The sequence below is a fragment of the Candoia aspera genome, chromosome 17 (genome assembly GCF_035149785.1).
Source record: "Candoia aspera isolate rCanAsp1 chromosome 17, rCanAsp1.hap2, whole genome shotgun sequence".
In the NCBI taxonomy this organism is placed as follows: Eukaryota; Metazoa; Chordata; class Lepidosauria; order Squamata; family Boidae; genus Candoia; species Candoia aspera.
Genome location: NC_086169.1, coordinates 3,778,009 through 3,802,302, shown reverse-complemented (window position 1 = coordinate 3,802,302; position 24,294 = coordinate 3,778,009). Strand labels below are relative to the sequence as shown.

The 24,294-nt window shown below is 45.2% G+C and overlaps 1 protein-coding gene across 1 annotated transcript in view; it reads right to left on the bottom strand.

The window, feature by feature from the left end:
• The window catches only part of PACS1 (phosphofurin acidic cluster sorting protein 1), a 55,276-nt gene that overhangs the window by 24,477 nt on the left and 6,505 nt on the right, over nt 1-24,294 (bottom strand). The window contains exons 2-7 of the mRNA XM_063317094.1: nt 7,693-7,780; nt 6,898-6,987; nt 5,610-5,735; nt 3,883-4,027; nt 1,418-1,509; nt 1,082-1,162 (exon numbers count right to left, since the gene is read on the bottom strand). Coding sequence (XP_063173164.1) covers nt 1,082-1,162; nt 1,418-1,509; nt 3,883-4,027; nt 5,610-5,735; nt 6,898-6,987; nt 7,693-7,780 — 622 coding nt within the window. The remainder of the gene's footprint in view (nt 1-1,081; nt 1,163-1,417; nt 1,510-3,882; nt 4,028-5,609; nt 5,736-6,897; nt 6,988-7,692; nt 7,781-24,294) is intronic.

The window sequence follows — 24,294 nt, the reverse complement described above, 5'->3', positions numbered from 1 at the left end:
AGGAACACTGTCCCAAACCTAGCCGATGCATGCAGTTATGCTCCGCCAGGGAGCCCACCAGCAGGGCAGGTCTCTGCCCGCGTTCCGTTCACCATCACTGACGCGTGACACTGAATTCAGCAAAGCCAACGGACTGCTCTCCCGCCAGCGGTCGCGAGCTGCGCTCGGAGGGTTTCGAGGCCAAGTCGGGAAGGACTGGCAACTGGACAGCCCAGAGCAAAATCCGGCTCCCGGAAATAGCAGTTTGTACTTCAACTGCCAGCCAGAGATAAGAAAGCCGGTGGGGTGGGGTGGGGAGGAACCGACGGCGGTAGCAAGATAGGCATTTGCAGGGTTGGTAGGAGGAAGGAGAAGACCACAGGTCGCTTCCATCTCTTGCTTAGAGAACCCTCCTGTTAAAAGGAAATTACTGGCCAGCCCCCACCCCCTCCCCAGCACAATAGGACCCAGCTGTGGTCCTGTCAGCCCCACTAGGTAGACCAGACCAGGAAATCAACTCCACAGGAAGGCTAAAACCACTTTGATTGCTATTGGCCATAACAACAGAATCTTGCAAGTCTGGGCTGAACCACCCCCTCTTCTTATACTCCTGTGAATTAGGGAGGTGTCTGCCTGAGCTGCTTCTGAACGTTGTCTCGTTACTCTGGACTTAAAACATGTTTCAGCCCCCTTTGCCTCGGGAATGGTTCCTGCATGTTTTCACTAAGTCACCTTCCCTACTCTCTGCAGGTCCACCTCAAGCTCTTCTTGAAAGTAGCTCATGGATTCTGGGCAGAGAATCCGAAGTAAGGATCAAAGGTTAGCTACCAGGTCCACTTTTTAGGGCTGGAACAATGCTGGCAATAATCAATGAAACACAGAGTAATTCTGAGCATCCCAGGCACACAAACCAGTAGGAGAGCCATCCAGGTACATCCAGATGTGTGATAAAGCTGGGAAACCATTTGCTCCTCTCCACGACTGTGAAGCATCTCCTCCATCTTCCCAGTCTACGGCCACCCAGTGGCCCAGTGGCCCTTGGTCTCCGGATTGCTAAGAGGAACCATGCAGGGCAGAGGAGGGACCTTGCAACAGGACTCACCCGAGTAATTGCAGAAGCCGAGGTCAGTTTCCTTCTCGGCTTTTTCACCTTCCTAAGATCGTCCTCTTCGTAGAACAAATCCTACAGGGAGAAAACGGAGGAGCCGTTGCAGAAGGCACGCAGCGTCCCATCCCAGAGTTCTCCAAAACAAGGCAAACGCTGCAGGCCTTGGTTTATTAGGAGACGTGACATCTCATCTGGCTCCAAACACACAGCAAGGATCAATCTGGAACGGCGTCCAGCAGAACCCAAGCTGAACAAATCTGTGCCAGATAGTGTTTGCCGAAGGGAACCGGCTGAGCGAGACGGAGCGGGCGAGAGGAGCGCCCGACTCACCTGCCCGTGCAGGGGGTCATCGCTGCCTTCCTGCTCGGAAGAGAAGCTCTCCTCCTCTTCCTCTGAGTAGTTATCGATGTCAGGGGAACGATCTAAAAGACAGTCCGGATTATCAACAAACCCCACGGAAGCTCCAGTTCAATGCACTTCATACCCAGGCGCACCGTCCAGATTGGCCCGTTATGCTAACTCGGAAGGAGGAGGGACGTGCAAATTCAGAGAAACGTAAGCCCAAGTTAGCTTAACTGTGGCCCAGCAGTAAAGTTTCGTTCCCTGAGAAAAAAGGCGTTTGGCCACCTATTTTTCTTGTTATTCGTTGTCCTGTCCTGTTCTAAAATGGCATTAGAATCAGGAGCTCTGAGCGTCCTGGCAGCGAATTAAGGAGTGCTTAAGGAGTGAAGGGGAGAAAGGAAGCACAGTTTTAAGCGAGCTGGACCAAAGTTTCTTCTTGGTATTTTTCATTTTTCACGTGCAGGGGTAAGATGGTTGTCTTCTCCGTGCGGGGGAGCATTATCGGCAAAAAGAAAAAAGAAATCCTTTTCTGCTATCTGAGAGCCATGAGAATATACTCCAGCTGTCTTAGGAATCTACCATCTCATCTGCTGTACAACTAACCCAGTTATTCACGGTGTGGATGAAAAAACTCAGGGAGGTCCATAACACATTCCGGGCTCCGGGATCAAACACACGGCAAAGCTTCAGGATGGTAACCGGAAGCTAGGTCGAGAAGAAAGCAAACCTAACGGAATCTAGTCGGCTTTTAATTGGCCATTTTAAGTAGCTTTGAAAACGCTCGCCACCACGCAGCCCTGCTGGGGGCCTTCAGAGTTCGTCTTTCTCATTCAAAGCGACGGCTGATCATGCATTCAGGGGACAGGCTGGCAAGCAAGAGAGCACCTCTTCAGAGTCACAACTGCCATTCCCAATCAGCCAAAAGCTGAATCAAAACCTGCATCTGTTTCCCTAGCAAATTAAGTTCCCAAATATTTCATTTCCTATATTCTAGGAGGCAACACCTGGGCAGTAACATATACTAATGGATACCGTTTCAACACAGGGTTCAAACCAGTTTTCAGATTTGTTGCAGACCCTGGACTGAAAATTAAAGAACCAACGTTATCCATCAAGATCAGAACACGTCTTCTAACACAGTGGCCAACAGTTTCTAGTCAGGCCTGATTTTTCACTACTTCTGTTATAACGGTTGCGCCCAAATCAATTCAAAGCAATTAGCGAGGAAGTTAAAAGATTCATGACCGCAGATTAAAAGAGGGATCAAACTACGCCATCGCTCGTCCAAAAGCTCTGAAATGCCAGGGCACAGTTCAGGATATAGGACCAGATTGGGATTGGGGAGAACTGGATTCTAATCTCCCCCTCTCCTTAACCCACCTAGTTGGTTATGGAGTAAAAAGAAAGATTCTGCCAAATATCTGTAGGTGTGCCGTTCTGAATTCTCCTTGGAAGAACGGCAATAGGCTAATACAAGTTTACGCCAATGTGGATCTCATCAACTAAGAGCAGAGACTACTTTGTGAATAGTTATCTCTTTTTCTGATGTAAAGGGTACAAAATCAGTTTGCTTTAGCCTATTTTTTTTTAATCTGTTCAGCTGTGTCTGATTCTTAGAGACTGCCCCGACAGGTCCCTGCAGTTTTCTTGGCAAGGTTTTTCAGAAGTGGTTTGCCGTCGCCTCCTTCCCAGGGCTGAGTGTGTGTGGCTGGCTCAAGGTCACCCAGCTGGCTTTGGGCCTAAGGCAGGACTAGAACTCACAGTCTCCCGGTTTCTAGCCCGGTGCCTTAACCACTACACCAGACTGGCTCTCTAATACTAATTTAGACTAATACTGTCTAGTTAAATGGACCTATCTGCATTCTACTCAGATGAATGCATAAACAGCACCGGAGGGCAAAGATTGATGACTTCATCTCAGTTCCTGGCTTCCATCTGATCATTCCCCACGTTGCTGGTAATAAACCCAAATATCAGAATAAACCCAGCCCTGAGTCTACATTTGCATCAGTTTCCCTAGCAACCAAAATTATTGCCTAGGTAGCCATCTGGGAGAGAGTACGGAAAAGGAGAGGATTCCAAGCCAGAAGGCTAAATATAGCAACGTTTGGCAGAATGAGGCTGGATTGTTTTGACAAGCCACAGCAAACAAACGGACATCGGGCTCCCCTGGGCTTGCTCTCCTGCAGACTGCGCACCTTAAGATGAACAAGCGACTCAACCATCGTTGCACAAGCGTCTTCTGCAGCTCTCCTCCCCCTCCCTGAAGCCCCCTGAGCATTCCGCAGACCCCGCAGGGGTCTTCTACACGTGCTGGACTTCAACTCCCAGCATTCCCTGTTACAACAGGGCTTCCAGCCAACGCATCTCAAAGAGTGCCAGAGGGTAACTTCAACGTGCAATTCGGAGAGAGATCTTCTCTGTCCTACTAGAGATTCACCCGCGCTTCGTACCTGATAATTTGGATTTGAGTCCTTCGTGGTCGATGGGTTGGCTGGACAGAGAGTAGATTTTGATCTCCGCCACTGGAACAGAGACGTCTTTCACGTTGCTGTGGAGTCCCAAGACCAGGGCCCCCTCGCTGGGATGCTGCATCACCTGCAAAGGAGAAACGGAACACAGATCTGCAGCCGAGTCAGAAAGCTTACAAACCAAGGAAAATGACAACAGCGGAGCGGTCAGGAAATGGGATCCTATTTCCCGGAAGATTACAGACTGGAAAAGGAGAAGGAAGCTGCGGCCAACCTTCTAAAGGAGTGGTGTTCAAATCGCACGAGAACAAGATTCATACTTGATTCGTTTGGCTGTGGCCGTTGAGAAACACACAGGTTGCTCAGCCAGGAAAGCCCGCTCTTTCTAGGAGTTTAAACAGGGGAGGCAAGGATCCTTTGAAAGATCAATCGTCCTCTTGCCTCCATTTTGCCAAGCACTGCCGGAAGTTAACAATCTGGTTCCCAGATTAGGGGGGTGGCTTGCGCTGGCTTAGCCCGGAGTTTCTTAACCGTGGCAAGTTTAAGATGTGCGGACTTCAACTCCCAGAATTCCTCAGCCAGCAAGCCGCACATGCTGGCCGAGGAATTCTGGGAGTTGAAGTCCGCACATCTTAAAGGTGAAACGGTTGAGAAATTTTGGCTTAGCGTTGCGGGAGACCTGGCCCAAGCCACAAGGATTTCTACTGCTGAAAAGAACACACTGCAGTGTGTGAAGCCAGCGAACTGCCGACTTCCTTGAAGGCACAGCAGGGTTCTTTCCTCTTTCCAGAGAACGATTTCTAGTGGCATCTCTAGAGAGGTGTTTCTGGAAAGGAACCACAGCTCAGGAGTTGAGTGGAAAAGGGCCCAGGCTCAGGCTGCGGAAATCAGCTCTTTTGGGATGGCAAGAATTGGAAGGGAGGTTTTTGGAAATAGGCCGGGACAGGAAACAGACTCTGCGCGGATTACTGGGACTCTCCTCTATTGTCCCCACTGTTGCACCCAAGAGAACTGAGGAGGAGCACTCCTGAGCTTCTTTCTCATCCCCTCCTCTTTTTCAGGGCAAAGGGGATGTTGATATATCTGCCGCTGCACTCCTTCTTCAAGGTTGTCATTGTATTCCTCCACACCAGCAGAGTTGGGTTTCAGCATCATCACCATCACCCACCTCCAGATCAACCCTTGTCATTCCCCAGCATAAGCATACGGGCCTCTGTGTTTGCTTTAGTGACGGAGTTCCCTTAGAAATATCTTAAGCTTTCATAAGCAAACGCGGCAAGAGTCAAGCAATGACCCATCTTTTACAGCGCCCTTTGGGACCGACATGCACACAGAGCGACTTATTGGTCGGAAACACCTCTGCCATCAATGTGGCCCGGCACTGGGCTAGTTATGCACATTTTATATTTTTATTAAGTGTTTTTAACTTCTTAAATTTTAATTAACGCTCTCCCCCTTTCTATTTCCTGCACTTCTGACACGAAACGGGACGAGGTAACGTAGCCAAACATTTACTTACTCAAGTTCTGCTGCAACTCTAACGCCCAGAATGCCTGGCCAACTTGCCAGTTGGCTGGGAACCCTGGCCGCTGTAATACAAACACATCTGGAGACCTTTCTCTGGGCATCTCAGAGCATCTAACCATCACAATCCCCTCCTGCCCTATTAAGCTTCCCCAAAAACCCGGTCGCCTCCCGGTCTGCCTTACCTCAGCCATGTTGATCAGGCCCACCGCCAACGTTTTGTAGCCTAGGAAGGTCCGGTTTTTGTAGCGCTTCCTTCTCTGCAACATGATCTGCAGTTTATTGGCGTCTCGCTTCAAGAAGTGAGGGTACTGCAAACGAAAAGCAGGGGAAGCAGGATGCAAAGGAGCGGCAGGCCAAGGTTTTGTAACAAGTATTGGGACTGGCTGCGGCAGACTGACTTTAAACCGCACATTTTCAGGCTCTGTAGCAGGTAAAATGGGCTGAGGATTCAAGTGCTCCTACTAAAAGGACACCCTCAGCGTTCACAACAGGGCTTCGGACAAGGCCACCCGCCAGCCAGCGCACTCTGGCCTTTCCCAAAACGGAGCACCCAAGCCTGCATGCGCCGGCCTGAATCGCAGCCCTCAACAACCACATGGGAGGACCGGCATTGCTATTCCATGCCTTCCAATTTATTTGGGAGAAAGTCTCCCAAACAGTTGCTTTGTCTGAGTAGGAAGCAGATGGATGGGATCTAAAAACGGACCTAAAACCTGTGCAGCAGCAAAGACTGCCTTCCCACCAAAGACAGATGGTCCGGCGAGTGAAATTGTATGGATGATCCCGGAAAAAAAGCTGTTGCTAACATGAAGACCCCAACAATGCCAATATACTGAGCTCTGCACTTAAACAGAGGTAGATAACACCGAGATTTGGCATATCCCTTCTAAGATAAACATTTCCAATGCTTTAAATACTCGAACCGCACACCCACAGCAGCGGAGTTAAACACGGTGCTCCAAATTTATACAATTTACAGTTCAACAGAGATCCAGCGACTTAACTCCTTGGATCTCTCTCTTACGGTGGAGGGGTGGCTTAACGAGATTTCCAATTCCACACCAATCACCTGTCAATTGCCTTCCAGCATGAGACAGCGATTAAGCACCTTACTGAGAAAACACGAATGTGAGACACACCAGAATCATTTCCTACAGGCCCAAGTGATCTTGGGAAAACAATGGCGGAGTCTAACGTCATTTCGGGGATACTTCTGTATTTTTACCGCTGCGTTTCGAACGCCTTAAGGGTGCTCAACCTGCAAGGCGGTTGCTGAAGGGGCTGGAAGAACTCTTCCCACAATCCTGCCGGATTGTGGGGATTAATGAACGACAGCTCAGACGAGGCCGTGACTGCCGCTGTCAAGACCCTTTGAGAGTAAAATGGTTTGGGCTTCAAACGCAATGACACACCTGCACGTGAAGCCCCAACGCTTCGCAAAAAGCTGGCGTTGCGCTGAAGTGCACTTACCTGTAACGAGAAAGTCAGCTGGAGCTCCGTTTCCACAAGTCCACTGACGGGCAAAACAATCTCATTGGACCTCAAGATCCGCTTTGAACCCTGCAAGAGGCGTGCGTTAAGTTTGTACGCTCGTAAAGGTGGAGGCAATGTCGGGATCGGAACCCAAAAGGGCAGACTACGGGCAGTCCTCAACTTATGACCACAATTGGGACCGGAACTTCAATCATGAAGCGATACAGTTGTTAAGTGAGTTGCACCCAATTTTACAACCTTTTTGCCACAGTCATTAAGCGAATCATGTGGTTGTTAAGTGAATCCGGCTTTCCCCATTGACTTTGCTTGTCGGAAGCCAGCTGGGAAGGTCGCAAATGGCAATCACATGACCCTGGGACACTGCAACCATTGTAAATACATGCCAGTTGCCAAGCGCCTGAATTTTTTGACCATGTGACCCTGTGCCGGTCGCAAGTGCGAGGACCGGTTGCACGTCACTTTTTTCAGTGCTGTCATAACTTTGAGCGGTCACTAAACAAATGGTCGTAAGTCAAGGACTACCTGTACTGAGAATCATGGAAGAGCAGCATCTGGAGAGCCCATAGAGCTTGATGGTGGCGCTTTGTGGCTCACCCAGGAGATGTTGGGGCTAAAACAGTAATTATCTGAATGCTAAGCTTGCATTTCACTTCTAAGTTTTAGCCCTTTCCTCTTTGGAGCAGGTCTGCCTGAAGCTACAGAGGGTAACTCTTCTGATCATTAAGGCCAAAACGTTGCTTGGCACGTCCTTGCTCGGTCAGTATCACGTACCTGCAGTTTTACAGCAATCACCACCGAGCTGAGATCCTTGTCCATCTCTTTCAGCATAATGAGCTTCTTCAAGGTCAAACTGAACAGTCTATCCAGAGGGAAAAAAGAAATACATCAAACATCTAGGAAACAATCCCTTGATCCTAAAGTAGAACAGAAACAAAACTGTTCTATATGACATTTGCCCACAACCTGGATGGAGAGAAACAGGTCTGCCCATCCTAGGAAGTTAGAATCAGTATATCTAGCATGGGAAGTCAACAGGAAGGCAGACAAGCTGAGTTCAACTGGTTGAGAAAGACTGACAGCTTCAGGGATGCTAAGAAACTCCAAAAGCAGGCTTCTGTATAGGACTTCCAATAAGCGCATTGCAGTTCATTTGTTTGACACGATCCTCAGATAAATACCAATATTTGCCCGAAATAGACTATTCCCTAACAAATGGATATTCTGAAAATAATGTAAGCTGTGCACAAAGGACAATAACCCTGTAGAAGATCAACTGGCATTTAAACTTTAAGAACACATTTTTCTACCTGGATCTGTTTAGTGTACCCAAGCGGAGCATTATAGAACAGGCACGACTTTGTTTAAAACATTGTACAACATCTATTCTGGATCTGTTGGGCCTAAAGAATTTGTTGAGAAGAAGATGCTATCTATCTTGGCTGCTTCAGGACCCAGATGGAAAATTAGCAAATGGAATTTTTGGCTTTTTTTCTGATGAAACACCTCCTCATTTTCACATGCCAGTTGGGAGGGGGAGAGGAGGGAAGCTTGCATGCATGATCAGAAAATGAAGATCCAAGCCTGAATTCTACTGACATCATTATATTTCGAAACCTGGTGGGGTTTAATCATTCAGAGGGAAACTCTCTTTTACACAAGCTGACTTCGGATATAAAGAAGGCATCTGGCCGCTGAACCACAACTTATGATTCTCTGACCTCAAGGCTGGAGTAGAAAAGTTTCCTGTTCTGGGTTGTAAGATTTAGAAGTTCCTTTTTTTTTTTTACCGTCTGGCCCAGATTAAACTTGCAATGCAACATTATTGGAGGCAACAGGCATACCATCGAGGCATTTATTCGGGTTACCCCAGGACTATCAAGAAGTTTGCTGCCTAGATGAACACTTCCCCTAATCACAAACCGGCTTCAAGATTTATCTGTCAGCCGATGAAACGGAAGCGGTCTCTAATTTTAAAGAAGGGCAGGGCTAAGTTTTGAACCCACAGCGGCAAGAATTGCCCCTCAAGGACTATATAGCCAAAATGCCTTTCTAGGACCAGAGAGGAGGAAGAAAGATCAAGAGGGAAAGGGTGCGCCTGACCCTTTCAGGGACCGCTTGCAAAAACAGACCTTGGCGCTCTCCAACAACTATCAAAGCTCTTTTGTCAGCTCAGAGGACGGGGAGAAAGTAAACCGTTCAGCAGGGAAACATTTCTAGGGAGAAACACACACAGCTGAGTTCTAAGCAGCAGACAATCTTCCAACTGATATGAAAAATCTCTCTTCGTAGTTCTGGCGGTTGGCCGTTCCTCTGGCTTAACTACACAACTAAACATACCGATGATACAGCTCAATATATGAAAGCATCCTGTTCAGCCTCGTAACTGACTCAGCTCTGCATTGGTACCGATATGCCTTCAGGACACCTTGAACGCACGTCCACCCACAAAGGTTTGCTGAGGAAGTGCAATTAAGAGGCACAACGGTGCAAATGTTGGTGGAAATTGTCTGCTGGGGTTGTCATAAAAGTGTGATGTAAGTAGTCCCACCTACACACTTCCCTAAACTCCCAATCCTCTCTTGGAATTCAAGTGTCTTGACAAATGTTGGGTTCCGACAATTGAGGACTGATGTAATATAATCTAAATTAACAAGGCATTTCTCTGCTTCCATAACACCGCGTCACCTATTCTAGCCACCTTTCCCACCATCCGTCCGCCTGCGGTGATGAATTTTGCAACTATCACATAACGGACTCTGCTCCGGCATTACTTAGCTGAAATAGATTTATCCACTGAAACGGATTTATTCCCACTGTCTCACACAGGAACTGCCGATAAGAATTGCTGTCCAAATAACTTGCAGAGCTGGAAGGCTGGTCGAACAAAAGAAAATCTTTTTTTGCTGAAAATCTTCAAGGGAAAAGATTTCTGCCTTGTAGCAGAAAGCGTGAATATCGGTAAGATACAAGAAACAATAAATAACTCTCAAGAGAAAATCAAAGCGGATTATGCCAACAGCTGCTTAACCAGAGAACAGCAGAATCTAGAATCCTCTTCTTTCCACCTAAAGCTTCATTCATTTTTTTGTTCTGTTCAGAACGGGGCAAGCAGAGCCATCAGGATGGCCAGGCAGGGAATTAACTGGCATTTCCCTCCATGCTTCATTAAACTGCAGAGTCAAGAATGGTCATTCCGACCATTTTTCATTCTAAGAAGGGGGAGAGAAATAAGTGATGTTGCCTTGGAAAAGAAGAAAGTGAGCCATTGTGTTCAAGAGCGTTTCAAAGTTAAATAGAAATATAAGCATGAAAAAGAGGATGCAGGAAACTGTAATGCTTCTTTAAAAAGCTAAATGCAGGCGAACAGAGGAATAACCAAGAGGAGGTGTTTCAAAAGAAGCCTGAACAGGGCAAATTGCTGCATATCCTCTTTGGTCACATTGCAGGTCCAGAAGTTGACGAGAAGCTTTGCTAAGCTCTTGTTAAGTGGTTAGCACAAGTCGCAGAGGGCTGCTTGCCTGGGTTCTCAGCTGCCAACAAGATCGTCCTAAGGCAGCCTAGCAAGGAAGAGGAGTTTTTATCTTTTTATTTTAAGCCACAAATAACTAGCACTCGGCATGGAGGTGTGGGATGCTGACTTTTTTTCCCCTCCCCAGACTGGTAATGTGGAAGATCACCTGGAATGAACCGCGTTCGTTGCTAAGACTCACAAGCGTAAGTCGCCTAGAATTGGGATTCTGAAAGGCAGTCTGGTGGCCATGGAATGGAAGCCAAATTAAAGAATTGATGGAAGGCAAAACTGCCAATCCCCCCACAGTACAGGTAGTCCTCACTTAACAACCGTTTGTTTAGTGATGGTTCAGACTTACAACAGTGCTGGAAAAACTGAGTTACAACCGCTCCTCACGCTTACAACCGTTGCAGCGTCCCTGGCAGTCACGTGATCGTGATTTGGACACTTGGCAACCAGTTCATACTTATGACCATTGCGGTGTCCCATGGTCACGTGACCGCCATTTTCAATCTTCCCAGCTGGCTTCCGGCAAGCAAAATCAGTGGGGAACTGGGTGATTGGCTTAATGACTACATAGGTCACTTAATGCCTGTGGTGATTCACTTAACAACTGTCGCAAAAAAGGATGTAAAATCGGGTCACATTTGCTTAATGACCGCTTTGCTTAGCAACCAAAATGCCAGTCTCAATTGTGGTTGTTAAGTGAGGACTACCTGTATTGGTGCCAGCAAAGGGAAAGACCTCTGATGTACAGGAAGGCCTGTTTCACTTCTTCACACACACACACACACACTCTCTCTTTCTCTCAACAACAGCACAAGCTTTGATTTACCACTCCCTAATCTTTCCCTGCAAAATGCAAAGCCAGACTCCTTGCATCAACTTTCCAGAAATGCCATCTAAAAGAAAGCATTGAGATTTGCTTTAATGCTACACACACACGCAAAAAAAAAAAAGACTGGAGAAAGGCCCTCCCTTTCCCTTCTTTGCCACATTGCAGCTGAGCTAATAAAGGCTGGAAGAGGCTCTCCCCAGCTTCAAAGCATGCCTGAAAAGCTAAGTGCAACAACGAGGGGAAATGTTGATCAGCAAGACTGGTTTTTTCCCACTTAATTACAGTGCAATTATCTTGTAAACTTCAAAACGTTTTTGCTCTGAGTGCAGCCGAGAAAACATGTTTCTGAAAAGGGAGCCATTTTAACAGCTGCGCGTTATTCAAGCGGGGCGGCGTGGGGAATCTAAATGCATAATATCTCATCACAATTGTCTTCTTCTGAGCTTTAAAAAATGCCACCAGGAAGGGAACAGTCTTCTCTTTTATCCTTTAAATGAAAAAAAAAAGGGGGGGGCATTTTGAAAGCGCATGAGGTTCTTCATCTGGGTATAAAAAGGTGCTTACGTATTTAAGTCACCTTGATTTTTTTTTTAAATCAGCATTTGCATGGTTATGAGCCAATTGTGCAACAGCTGTAATCACTTCCTTCTGCCTTCACAGCAAGGTTTCCCAGATACTACAGGTGATACAGAAGCCTGCAGCAACTCAGTAGTAAATTGTGAGAATTCTCACTAAGGGGACAGAATTATAAACTTCTACCGTGCCATGAATATAGACAGCACAGCACCAAACACAGGGAGCAGCCTGGGGCAGGGGAGAAACCCAAATAAATGGGGAAAACGGAATGATGCTTGTGTTTGCAAGAACCTGGGCACCACACGGCAGACAGAAGGAAGGGGCCAGCAATACTTATGGTCCTGGGAAAATCCCCCATCAAAAGTCTACGGAAGGTTCCCTCCATTGCATTTCTTTAAATTAAGCCCTTGGCGTCATGACAGCCCTTCCTATTGGGTTTGGGTCCGCGTCTTGAAAAACAGTTGCTCCCTGGTTTTAAACATTTAACCAATTGTCAGAAAGGTAATGCAATAGGAAGCAGTCTCAGCCCTTTGTCTCAAGTAGATCTTCCATCTTTACTTCCGGCACAAGAGGCATGTCAATGAAGTGGCAGCAAATCGCCTCTTCTCTCTGTCTAATACACCTGTTTGTCAGCATGAGGATCCACCAGAGCGGAAAAGTAAGATATAAATCAATCAATCAATCAAATAAATAAATAAATAAATCAGGTCAAACTTCTTCCATGTGCCGTCAACTCCCAACCAAGGTTGAGTCAAGGGACGGCGCACCAACCTCTGAGAAATCCAGTTAGCCGCATGCTAGCCAAGTCAAAACAAGCTCCGAGTTGACAACCAGGAAATTCACTGATTAGGATTTTGAGCAGGTCTGTTCAGACTTGACCGTCCTGACATCAGAAGAGGATCCTGTGTCTCAACAGCGCTGGACTGCCAGCAGTGATTAAAAACAAAGCAGGCAAATGGGGCACATTGAGAATTCCAGCTTGTTAAAGGATTAAGGAGCGTTCATCAGCAGACAGTGGTATGAGCCGCTGAGACTCAGAGTGGACTGTGGCGGGGATCAATGGAATGAAGAAATAAATGAACATTAAGGGAGTAGCGGGGAGCGTCTTGAGAATATGATTTGATGAGATTAGTATCATCAAAGACATCATCCATTGTTGGGAGTGGGACTGGAGGTCTGGGCTGCGGAGTGAAAATGCCAAAACAGAAACACCGCACGCAAGTTCCTGTCTGGCCACACTCCTCAGCCGAACGGCGCCAAACATACACGCACCCTGAGTTTCTTATAAGGAAGGAACACAAATGGAACGGTTCAACAAATGTACTCCCAGCAATCTGAATTCAGGAGGGCAGAAGAGTTTAAGAACCACTGATCTTCATCGGCAATCAGTTAGCGTTCCCACAAACCAGGGTTTCTCAACCAGGGTTCCGCGAGAGGTCATAGGGGGTTCCCTGGGAGATCACGATTTATTACAGAATTATTCCAAATTCCGGCAACTTCATATCGAAGGGGTAAGCTTCATTCTTTATTTTCAGTTTAAGAACGTTGTTAATGCATATAGACAGGCCCACCCAGGAAACCAATATAATAATTTTGTAATTTCTGGCCTACATTTGAGCCTGAATATGCAGGGCTTCCCCGAGGCCTGAAAAATATTTCAGGAGTTCCTCCAGGGTCAAGAGGTTGAGAAAGGCTGCCACAGACACTGATGTACACCAGGTTAGGTTATTTGTTCTTCATGGTTAGAATAATATAAGTCAGCAGGGGCCTAGCAGCACGGGAAAAAAACCCACATCTGGTCTAGAAATTGACTCAGCCAGCCAATAGTATTGAACGTAAATTAAAAATAGCCAGCTAAGGAGAAGCCAAACGCAAATACCCAAGAAGACAAGGATGACAATAAATAAAACCTACATCTAAGCTATTGACCTCAGAACTCCTTCATACCAGGCCTCATCGCTTGAAATAACTTCATTTCCTGAAGCACAACCAGGGGAAACTACCTAGCAACACTTTGAGTCATGCCTTACAACTTAAACAGTCTGGAGAAAGCCAACCATGCGTCAACAGTTTTGTATCTCGATAGTCATGCCCACCAGCTGCAAACAGCCAAAAGTCAAGCATGTGGGACCAGCCAGATTCTGCTTTGTACTAGATGTGACGGAATGAAGCTCTAACTCGGCGTGGCCAGCTTTGAGACGTGTGGCCTTCAGCGCTCAGGATTCTTCACAATGGCCATGCTGGCTAAGGAATTCTGGGGTTTGAGGGCCTCACATCTCGAAGTCGCTCAGGCTGGGAGATACCGCTCTAACTGAACTTGCAGAGAGATGCTCCCACCACCCCTCTTGCCCCAAATGCTAGAACTGGACACCCCCAAATCCATTCCAAATCGTTTCAAGCATTATCTATGTCAATACAAAAATTTGGGATTCTCTGTGTGGCATAGACAGTGTTTTCCTTGCCAGTTGCCTGCAAATCACACTCCACTGTATCTATAGATTTATTTATTGTGTTTTTATACCGCCCATCTCAAAATGACTCTATAGATCTATAAATCTACAGATCCAGACTTACTTTCCCTCCCCTCTCCTGAGAGCAAAAAGAGTGTCTCTTTATGCCTTGAAGTCTATTCTTTGTCTCTGGGCTGAAAGAAGGAAGAGGTAAGAGGTAGTCTTCAACTTGGGAGGAAGCACAGGTGTGCCAGAAAAGACTCTCTCTTACTTACTTAGAAAGTGGTATCTGAGCAGGTCCCAAAACATACAAATTTACCCACGGTAGAAAAGCAGAGACCGTCAGAGACACGGTACCTATTTCCAGCTGCTGTGGCCATAGTCCCAAGGTTCCCATTGCCTTCAGGAAGCGTTTTAGGATATCCAACTATCTGACGGTGAAGAACACTCAGGAAAAACTCTTTCAGAAGGAAAGTCTTCGGAAACAGAAGCCATTTCACATGCTGAAGGCCAAGCCTCTTCAAGATAATTCACATGACTAAGCAGGGCAGATTCTGGACGAAACTATACACCTCACACGCTGTTGACTGGCAAGCACCGAATGACTTAGGGCTCCAGGAATCTCCCCACTTACGTGTGCTTGCTACACCACAAAAAACACAAAACTCCTAATTGGAGACAGTAAATTATCCCATTTCAATGTTTGTCCTCTCCTCATGGGGAAGGGCAGGGATCTATGGGAACAGCAAATGTTCAGGTTTTTAAAATGTCTTGCCCGGGAGGCTGAAATATGAATAGCCAGACAGAAAAAGGTTGTAAGGGATGCTAAATTAAACTGCACGTACATCAATATGTACCTTCTTTTCCAACCATAACACAACAAAATCAAGGTAAATGTTTCACAGGTACAGGCAGAATGGAATGCATCCTGTTCTCTGATGGACCAAGCCTTTCCAGTACTCACCTCAATTATACATTTCTTGTAAAGTGACTAAAGGAAGCCAGATTTCAGTAAGGTACGTTTCTCAATCTTTTGACCCTGGAGGAACCCTTGAAATATTTTCCAGGCCTCGGGGAGCCCCTACACAGTCAGGCTCAAATAGAGGCCAGAAGTTACAGAATTATTATTGTATTTGTTTCCTGGGAAGGCCTGTATCTATGCATTAACAGTGTTCTTGAATTAAAAATAAAGAATGAAACTGACCTCTTTAATGGGAAGTTGCCTGAATTTGAAATAATTTTTTTAGTAAGTTGTGATCTCCCAGGGAACCCCTAGGGACCTCTCACGGAACCCGAGGGTGCCACGCAACCCTGGTTGAGCAACCCTGATTTATATTATGGTAACATTAGGGATATTGTCACTCATGTTGCCTTGGCCTTTGTAGATCTTGTAGGGAAATCAATGCTTCACTCAGACATTCCTCGGTGCCTCAATCTTGAAATAATTTCTAATAGAATTGCCTCCTTGACTATATCCGACACCGAACCTACCACCTGGGAAACAAAGTCCAGCGACGCCCGTGCCACAATTAGGAAAACCGAACCAGCTACACCAATAATTTACGCCACAAAGTCAGTTGGAAAATCAGTCCTATAACAATCTATTATAAAGTAGGATATTCTCTATTAACTACTCTCTGGGTCCGGTGATCGTTCTGAAAAGTCAGTTGCTTCCAGATCCATAGTACCGCTTGAGACAGAAATCCCAACCTGGGCCCCACCCACCCCTGAACCATGAAGTAGCCTCATTAACATATGACTAAGTAGGATTTCCACTAGTTTATTTCCTGATTAGCTCACTCTTTTAAGCTAAGAGAAGCCAAGGAATTTCAGGCTGGTCCATGGCTTTCGAAGCTGGCCCACTACTCCATTCTTATAGGCCTTGTGTAGAACACCCCGTATATTTGTTCCCCCGGGGCCTTCAGTTGGGTTTTTGTCACGGTGGAACTCCTGGCTATGCTATGGGCTTCGGATAAGACGCAAACAGTTGTGACTTGAAAGGGAGAGAGGTAACTGTCATTACTCTTAAGACATGCATAGTGGGAGATATCTTAAGGAATACTCAGCCCGGCAAGAATTCACAAAAATTGTTATGGTATTCGCTCTGCAACTCTCATCTTTTGACTGCAGTACTGGGAGAAGAGACGAAATGGAGTTAGCACCATTGGAGCACCTTCAACACAACAACCCTTTACAACTATCTATTTATTTAAACAATGATTGCGGCCACCCATCTCGTAGCAATGACTCTGGGCACTGATCTCCTAGGTGAAGCATAGTGAACGATTTAGGACACTCGTCTATTGTGTCGCTGGATTAACACAATTACACCAAGTATAAATTATTTGGGATCACAGCAACAGGGCCTTATCTGTAATGACTAAGCCCAGACCCACCGAAGAACAGCACAGCGCTGAAGCTAAACTCACGAGACAATATTCAAGCTGCTTCTTGCAGAGACAATTAAGGCAATCACAGCCAATAGTTCCCTACAATTTCATCATTCCAGATAGGCTGGGGCATGTCTTCATAATTATTGGCAAATAATAATGAAGGGTGAGAAAGAACCAAGAAAAAAATAATACTTTAGCAGGATGTTTTATTAAACTGCAGAAAACTTTGTTTTTAAAGAAATGAAATTAACATTAACTCTCTCTTCCCATTCCTAAAAATCTCATGAGCCTATCTGCATTTTATTTGTTTGTTTGTTTGTTTGTTTGTTTATCAATCAATCAATCAATCAATCAAATTTGTCACCGCCCATCTCCTCTGACCGGAGGGACTCTGGGCAGTTTACAACACATTTTTGCCATCTGGTCATATAACGTAAAACGTTTTAGTAATTGTAGTTTTGTAAGTGGTACATAAAAATCCACACACACACACACACACACACACACACTTATACAAGCAAGGGAATCTGCGAGGTGTGGACATGGAACATGAAAGCCAAGAAACCGAAGCAGGAAATCTAAAGAACAGCACTCAGGAAATTTTAGTTGGCGAAGCTACGGATGAGCGGAAAACCAGAATGTGGACTGGAAGCTCTGTGTTCTCACAAAATGGGGCCCACACTTTGTTTACCACTGCATTCTTAAGCAGAAGACATGCAGGCCGTTATTAAGGGTACACTGAGTTTCAAACACCTCCTGTCTGAAACTATTTGAGATAAATGAGAGACAGCAAAAAGATGGTGGTTTCACTGCGGTAAAACAGCAGAATTTGAGAGTTGCCCGAGGGAATAAATAAGAGGCCACGAAGAAGGGAAAAAAGATAGCACTTCACACAATGCCTGATTAACCTCAAAAATCCACTGTCAAGGATATGGCGATCATCACTCACTTTGATGGCTCTGCAGGGAATTAGTCCAACCTATGAAGCAGGAGAGAGTTAGGAGTTCTTAACTAGGATTGCTAATTAGAATTTCATTCTCAGAGGCAATAAGAGCTGCTAGAACCAACAAGAATGGCCAGGTGCCTTGTGCCCTGAGATATCCCTAAAAGCAGAAATTATTGTGTTCTGCCAGCATTGGAAAGATGTTAATTCCAATCCCCAGTCCAGCCATGAAGCTCATCAATTCTGTTTAAGTGAAGAGTTATCAGAGTTAAAGGGTGGAGAAAGTTATACGCTGCCTTGAACTCCCTGGAGGAGAATCAGAATACTGTATGCCTTGAATAAACACACATCTGAAGTGGTGGCAACTGACTTCTCAATCAAGCAATCTATTTATCGACTTGTAAAACGGATGCCTAGATGAACTGCCCTGACTTTTTTTTTTTTAAACTGGAAACCCAATTTCTGAATTATTCATGTTTAACGCACGTAGTTATGAGATGGCCCAGTAAATGCTTATATCTGAAAAGAAAATCCAAAACACAGCCAATACAGCTATGGACAGAAAAGGGGAGTTATAGTTCTAACCATTTTGCAGAGTTGGGAGTCTTTCCCTTGAAGCGGCGTGCCCAAAATATGCTAGGCTAGCCACTCAACCTAGCTGTGGAAAAAAGGCCAGGTGGAGAACCAACGAGAAATGCTGGCTCCATACCCATCTATATTGTCATGAGTAAGGATGGCGAGCAGGGGGCTCTCACCCAGACTGTCAAGCGCATGCGTAGCACTGAGGAACTGTTCAGCCATTCAAAGAGACACAGATCGGGACCGCCTTAACCTTTGGGGTTTATATGGCTGGGTTTTCCCACGCTTTCTCAGTTTGTTAGGATTCTTGTTAAGTACTACTAATAAATATTAGAGACCAAGTCCTCGCCTCAGTGTGTTTCCTGGTAATCAGGACATATATTAAGAATAATTACATTAATTCTGCCCCAGTGCGTAGGCCGAATGAGTCAGAGATGTTCTTTTCCAACCATTCAGGTTCCAGCACATGCCAATAAGCTGCTTTTACTGGCTGGCCGCGCTACAGATAGAGTCACTGAAGACAAAAAGGCGCAACAGTTCCAAAAACGCAACTGGCAACGTGGATCCGAACCCCTGAATGTTAGTTACACTTAACAGCATTACCTTGCCACCATCTCTTTCTTATTTTGATAACTGCGTTCTTCTATGCAACGGGGACGTTTTCGATATTCAAGTAAGTTTCAATCTCAAAATGTGCTCGAAGCTGCTTTGCTCTACGTACAGAAGGTAGCCTCAAAGCAGGCAGGCATTTCCCCAGCCAAAGGATATCGTCCCAGTGCCTCAGAGTAGAACTTTGTGCCGAATTGGTGATACCCAAGACAGCCAACACGTGTTAAGCCAGAACGGAATTTGAAATGGTAACAGAAGGCTCAGTTAAATAGGCGGTTCTTTCTCTGACTTTCAAAAACAGAACCGGAACAGGTTTGTTTTGTTTTGTTTTGGATGTTGTGGGTTTTACAGACGATCTGTATTGTGTAGGTTTGACCCGTTTTATGGGTTTTGTTTTATGACTTCGAACGGTTATAAACCAACCTGAGTGTATGGAGTAGGTGATAAACAAGCAAGGGCAATAAAAAAGTGCTATCAGATCAGTTTCTCCACTGTATTTTCAGCAATAGGACACTTCCCGTTCCCTACATGGGGGAAAAAAAACCTGCATGCTTTTAATTGCTGAGATTAAAGTTCATTCCGCATCCTATTACAGTTAAGAAAAGCCCTTCAGGATATGTTTTTTGATGGGAACTGGAAACACATGCCTCTTTTATTATGGCCCAATAATATACAGACAAACAGAAGCAAGCAGATTAGCCACTGTCGCAACCTTCACCTTAAAGATTACTTGCTGATCAACGTAAAACAGTATTCTGACCCAGGGAAGAATGATTTCTATCAAGCTAAGACAAATAGTATAGAGGCATTGTTGATGCATCCTTGCTACTCACAAACTATCAATGATTTAACACAGAAATACATGGCCTTCTTTTCAAGTTTCTCATTTCAAAGGAGTTCCATGGTTGGCTTTACATGTTGTGCTAACCACGGTTTGTTTCAGTGATGGCTTGTGGAATAAGCCACACAGTCATACAAACCACATTAAGACAAGATGCGTGAATCCTCTCCTCATATGTGAGACAGCGCCAATCCAAGTACAACACAGCCATTTCATTTTTGATCAATTTTCCTTTGCAAATGGAACACTTGAGAATTTGGCAGGCTGAGATTATTTACAAATGCCCATCATAGGCAAATCACACCAAGACAAGACTAGAAATAAAATCTCCCGCTCGAAGAATCAAATCCACAGGCCCTAAATTATCCTCTTTTTTCCCACAATCTGCATTTTATTATCCTGTTTTTTGTGATAACAGTGGATTTAATAGTTCTGGCCAGGCAGTTATGCTAGGAGACTTTTAAATCACTCAAAAATACTCAGCTAGCCAAAACAAATCTCTGCCAGTTTTGGCCTGGCAACTGTGCCAATGCGCTGTTATTTTGATTCTTTCTTCACTGACATTCATAGAAACCTTCAGGATAAGCACAATGTGCTCCGAATCATAACATTTGCCAATAGTCATGCAGAGAGCCAGTTTGATCTAGTGGTTAAGGCAACAGGCTAGAAACCAGGCAACTGTGAGTTCTAGTCCCACCTTAGGCATGAAAGCCACTGGGTAACCTTGGGCCAGTCCCTCCCTCTCAGCCCAAGAGCCAATCAGGCGTGGCAGGAGAGTTCTAGTCCCACCTTAGGCATGAAAGCCGGCTGGGTGACCTTGGGCCAGTCCCTCCCTCTCAGCCCAAGAGCCAATCAGGCGTGGCAGGAGAGTTCTAGTCCCGCCTTAAGCACGAAAGCCAGCTGGGTGACCTTGGGCCAGTCCCTCCCTCTCAGCCCAAGAGCCAATCAGGCGTGGCAGGAGAGTTCTAGTCCCGCCTCAGGCATGAAAGCCGGCTGGGTGACCTTGGGCCAGTCCCTCCCTCTCAGCCCAAGAGCCAATTAGGCATGGCAGGAGAGTTCTAGTCCCACCTTAGGCATGAAAGCCACTGGGTGACCTTGGGCCAGTCCCTCCCTCTCAGCCCAAGAGCCAATCAGGCGTGGCAGGAGAGTTCTAGTCCCACCTTAGGCATGAAAGCCACTGGGTGACCTTGGGCCGGTACCTCTCTCTCAGCCCAACCCACCTTGCACGGTTGTTGTTGTGGGGAAAATAGGAGGAGGAAGGAGTATTACGTACATTCGCCGCCTTGAGTTATTTATAAAAAAATAATAAAGGCAGGATAAAAATAAATAAATTTACACATGAAAATTGAATCACAGCAGACTGCATCACTCTGATCCTTCCCCCCAGCATTTATCATCAACTTGAAGTATCACTGAAACCAACTTAATCACAAGCCCTTAAATTCTAGCGCAACAACATGCTGGGTAACATTGTACATACATTCCTCACAGAACTGGGAACTGCCTTGATTTATGTGGGAAAAATTAAAGAGGAAACTAGGGAGCATCAGGGGGCAGGGGCTGAGCTGTTTCTTATTTCCTGCTTCAACTCTGAAGGTTGAATGCATTTCATACGTTCTATCGCTTTCCATGAGACCATGGAGAATCAATCCATCTTTAAATATTCTACCTGGATACATATCTTGAAACTGCCTATAATATCCTAATCACCAGCCATTTCCACGTTGCTAGCTATTGATCCCTCTGTTTCAAAGCTTGGATGTGCAAAGGGCTTTATGCCCACCTACATCTGTCTCTGGCAATAATCCAACAATGCCCCTGGCAATCATTTCTTCATACCCCTTCAAGAGCTGTTATCTCCATCCAGCATTGCTGGATTCAATCTCCCTTACAAAAAAAAAACAAGTGACTTAGCAAGTAGTCACTAATCTCCACCCCATCTTTGAGACAAGCAAGGTCCTTGTACAAAACTTGCTTTATTTATGAAATTGTATTTGTTTTTTATGCCCAGTGAAACAAAGTTGTTTGGGCCTTTAGCGACCATTACTTTATTCTGCATTTCTGAAGTAATAGTTTTTCGAGCCTAGGATATCTGAATTTTTTGCCATGTTTAAAGAGTTAAACATATGTATTTTTCCCCTGCGGAAGACCTAAGAAAGTTGAACACAGCCCCACTGACATTGTCTTCAGTCCAGAAATAGCTATCTTGTAAGAAGCAATTAAACCACAGTTCTCTTATAAACCAATGTTCTAATTTAACTGGATATGTTTGCATTTATACTCATTTCTACATAACACCGCCATCACGTGTACATTACTTGATAGCACTATAAAGTCTTTATTTGCTGAACCAGATTCAATTACAGTTCAATTTGTCTTAAGAAATCTCTCTTTAAAGCAACTCTCAAGACAATAACAAGGGCATTTATTTTCCAGAAAATTTAACTTACGCTACCGAGTAGAATGTAATTATTTGTGCTAAAGATATCTCTGTCGACGTTCAAATATGAAATTCCATTATAAATGCCTATCCGCAAAAACTAACCTCTCAGAAAGTTAATTATCATTTCCTTATCACAATAAACCAAACTATTTGAATTATGCATTATATTTGCCTTTGATATTCCCGCAGTGAAACCACAAGTGAGTAGACAGACTCTCTAAATGATTCTTATTCCAAAGAATAGCTACGAAATAAAGTGCCTTTAAAAACGAAAGAAGTCACAAAGGTTCTTAATACAGCCTGGGCCGCCCGTTTTAGCTTTCACATTTGAAAAACGTAGAAAAATAGAGGCACAGCTCAGAAACAATTCCATTCGTGAAGGAAACCACCTTTGGCCTGTTTTGAAGTGCTTGCTGCTACGTGGTTCAAACCTGATTTGAATATGGTTCAAGCATGGTTCAGACTTGATCAAATAATGGGATTGAGATGCTTTTTTTTAATCGCAACATCCGAGGAGCACAGGCTGTAAAGGCAACAGAACCTTTACTTTTTAAAAAAAGTTTGCTTGTAATCAGCAGTGTTTGTGTGGCAAAATCTTCTGCTTTGTTCCCAAATAATATCCCCCTGGCGAATCCTGTTTGTATATCCAAATACAAGGCACCCAAAACACGTGGTATCAACCCCACAACAAGGACACAAACCCTTACTGCCCTGCAAGAAATGTCACAAAACATTTTGCTCATATCTTTGATTGCGGTCTGGAAGTACTGCCTGCTCTTACGACGTTTTTCTGTCGGGTTAGTCGGAGATGATTGTCCACCAGAGACAACCGGGCGAGGCGCGACGTCTGATGTTAGGCGGCTGCCGAAATAAGCTCTTCCAAGGCTGTTTTCTAATTACTAACGCAGACGACAAGTCACGAGGCGTACTGGCAGTTCAAATTGTTGTTAATTGCTGTATGTTGGACAGCCAATTTTTTTTTCCCTGATAGGTATGGAATGTGACTAGTACGCCAGCATTTTGGAAGGAGAAGAGGTTTTACAGGAAAATGGATCGCTGTTCGTCATGGACACGCTTTAGGCCAAGTTAAACCTATTACCGCCTAGCGCAGAATTTCTCAACCTTGGCAAGTTTAAGGTGGGTGGACTTCAACTCCCAGGATTCCCCAGCCAGCAGAGCAGGCTGGGGAATCCTGGGAGTTGAAGTCCACCCACCTTAAGGTTGAGAAACACCGGTCTGGAGTCTAGACTGTCATCAGGGCAGTGCTGTTGTTTTTTAAAGCTAGCGATTTCAGGGATGAGGCCTTCATTCTATCACTTTACACAGTTAATGCAAAAGTGCTAGGATTTTAACAAGAATTCCTACCGTATACATTGCTTCAAGTAGTCTATTTACTATTACATCTTCACTCTATCCTTGCTGCTGTGGTGCCTGGGTGTCAATTGATTACCTTGCCTTTTGATCCCTTCCTCAATCTGAAATCGCCAAACTTAATTCAAACAGCTTCCCCATCGTCAATACTTAGTTGCAAGTACAGGAACAGCTCCCAAGCAGCAGGCAGCTGGGGGTTCTTTGCACCGGTTGCGCAACCCTGCGTGATCTTAAGCTCCTGAAACTTTCTGATCAAACCAAATTATTTAAACAGTTATAATTAAGAACCCAGAGGCTCTTGGGTGGAGGCATCCGCAATTTAAAGATCTTAAAAGACGGGTCACCTCTTCTTGTTTCCCAGGCTGACACACGCTAACAGCCGCCAACCCTTCAACGCTGCTCATTGGATAAAAGGTAACCACGATCATTACCTAGTCCACGGTAACTTTGCTAACCCCAAGGAACAGCTTCCAGATCAGGCACGTAGACGCAGACATCCCACATATATTGTCTCCAGAATCTTGGGGGTGTGGGGGGGTGGAATTATACTTCAAGATGGATTCAGACTGATTGGAACTGGTTTCGGTAAAGTCAACGGAGAAGATCAAGGACTGGAAATTTAAGAAGACCAGCAGAAGGAGCTGGAGGTTTTTAGCTTTCGGAAGAGAAGACAAGAGTGGGAGGCTCCGATATTTGAAAGGGTGCCATACTAAAGACAGTGTATGCAACTTGGCATCCTAGAATGCAAAGCACGGAATCACCATTTTAAGTTATAAGAAGACAGACGTGGGTTGGATGTTATACTGTACAGCCTTTCTA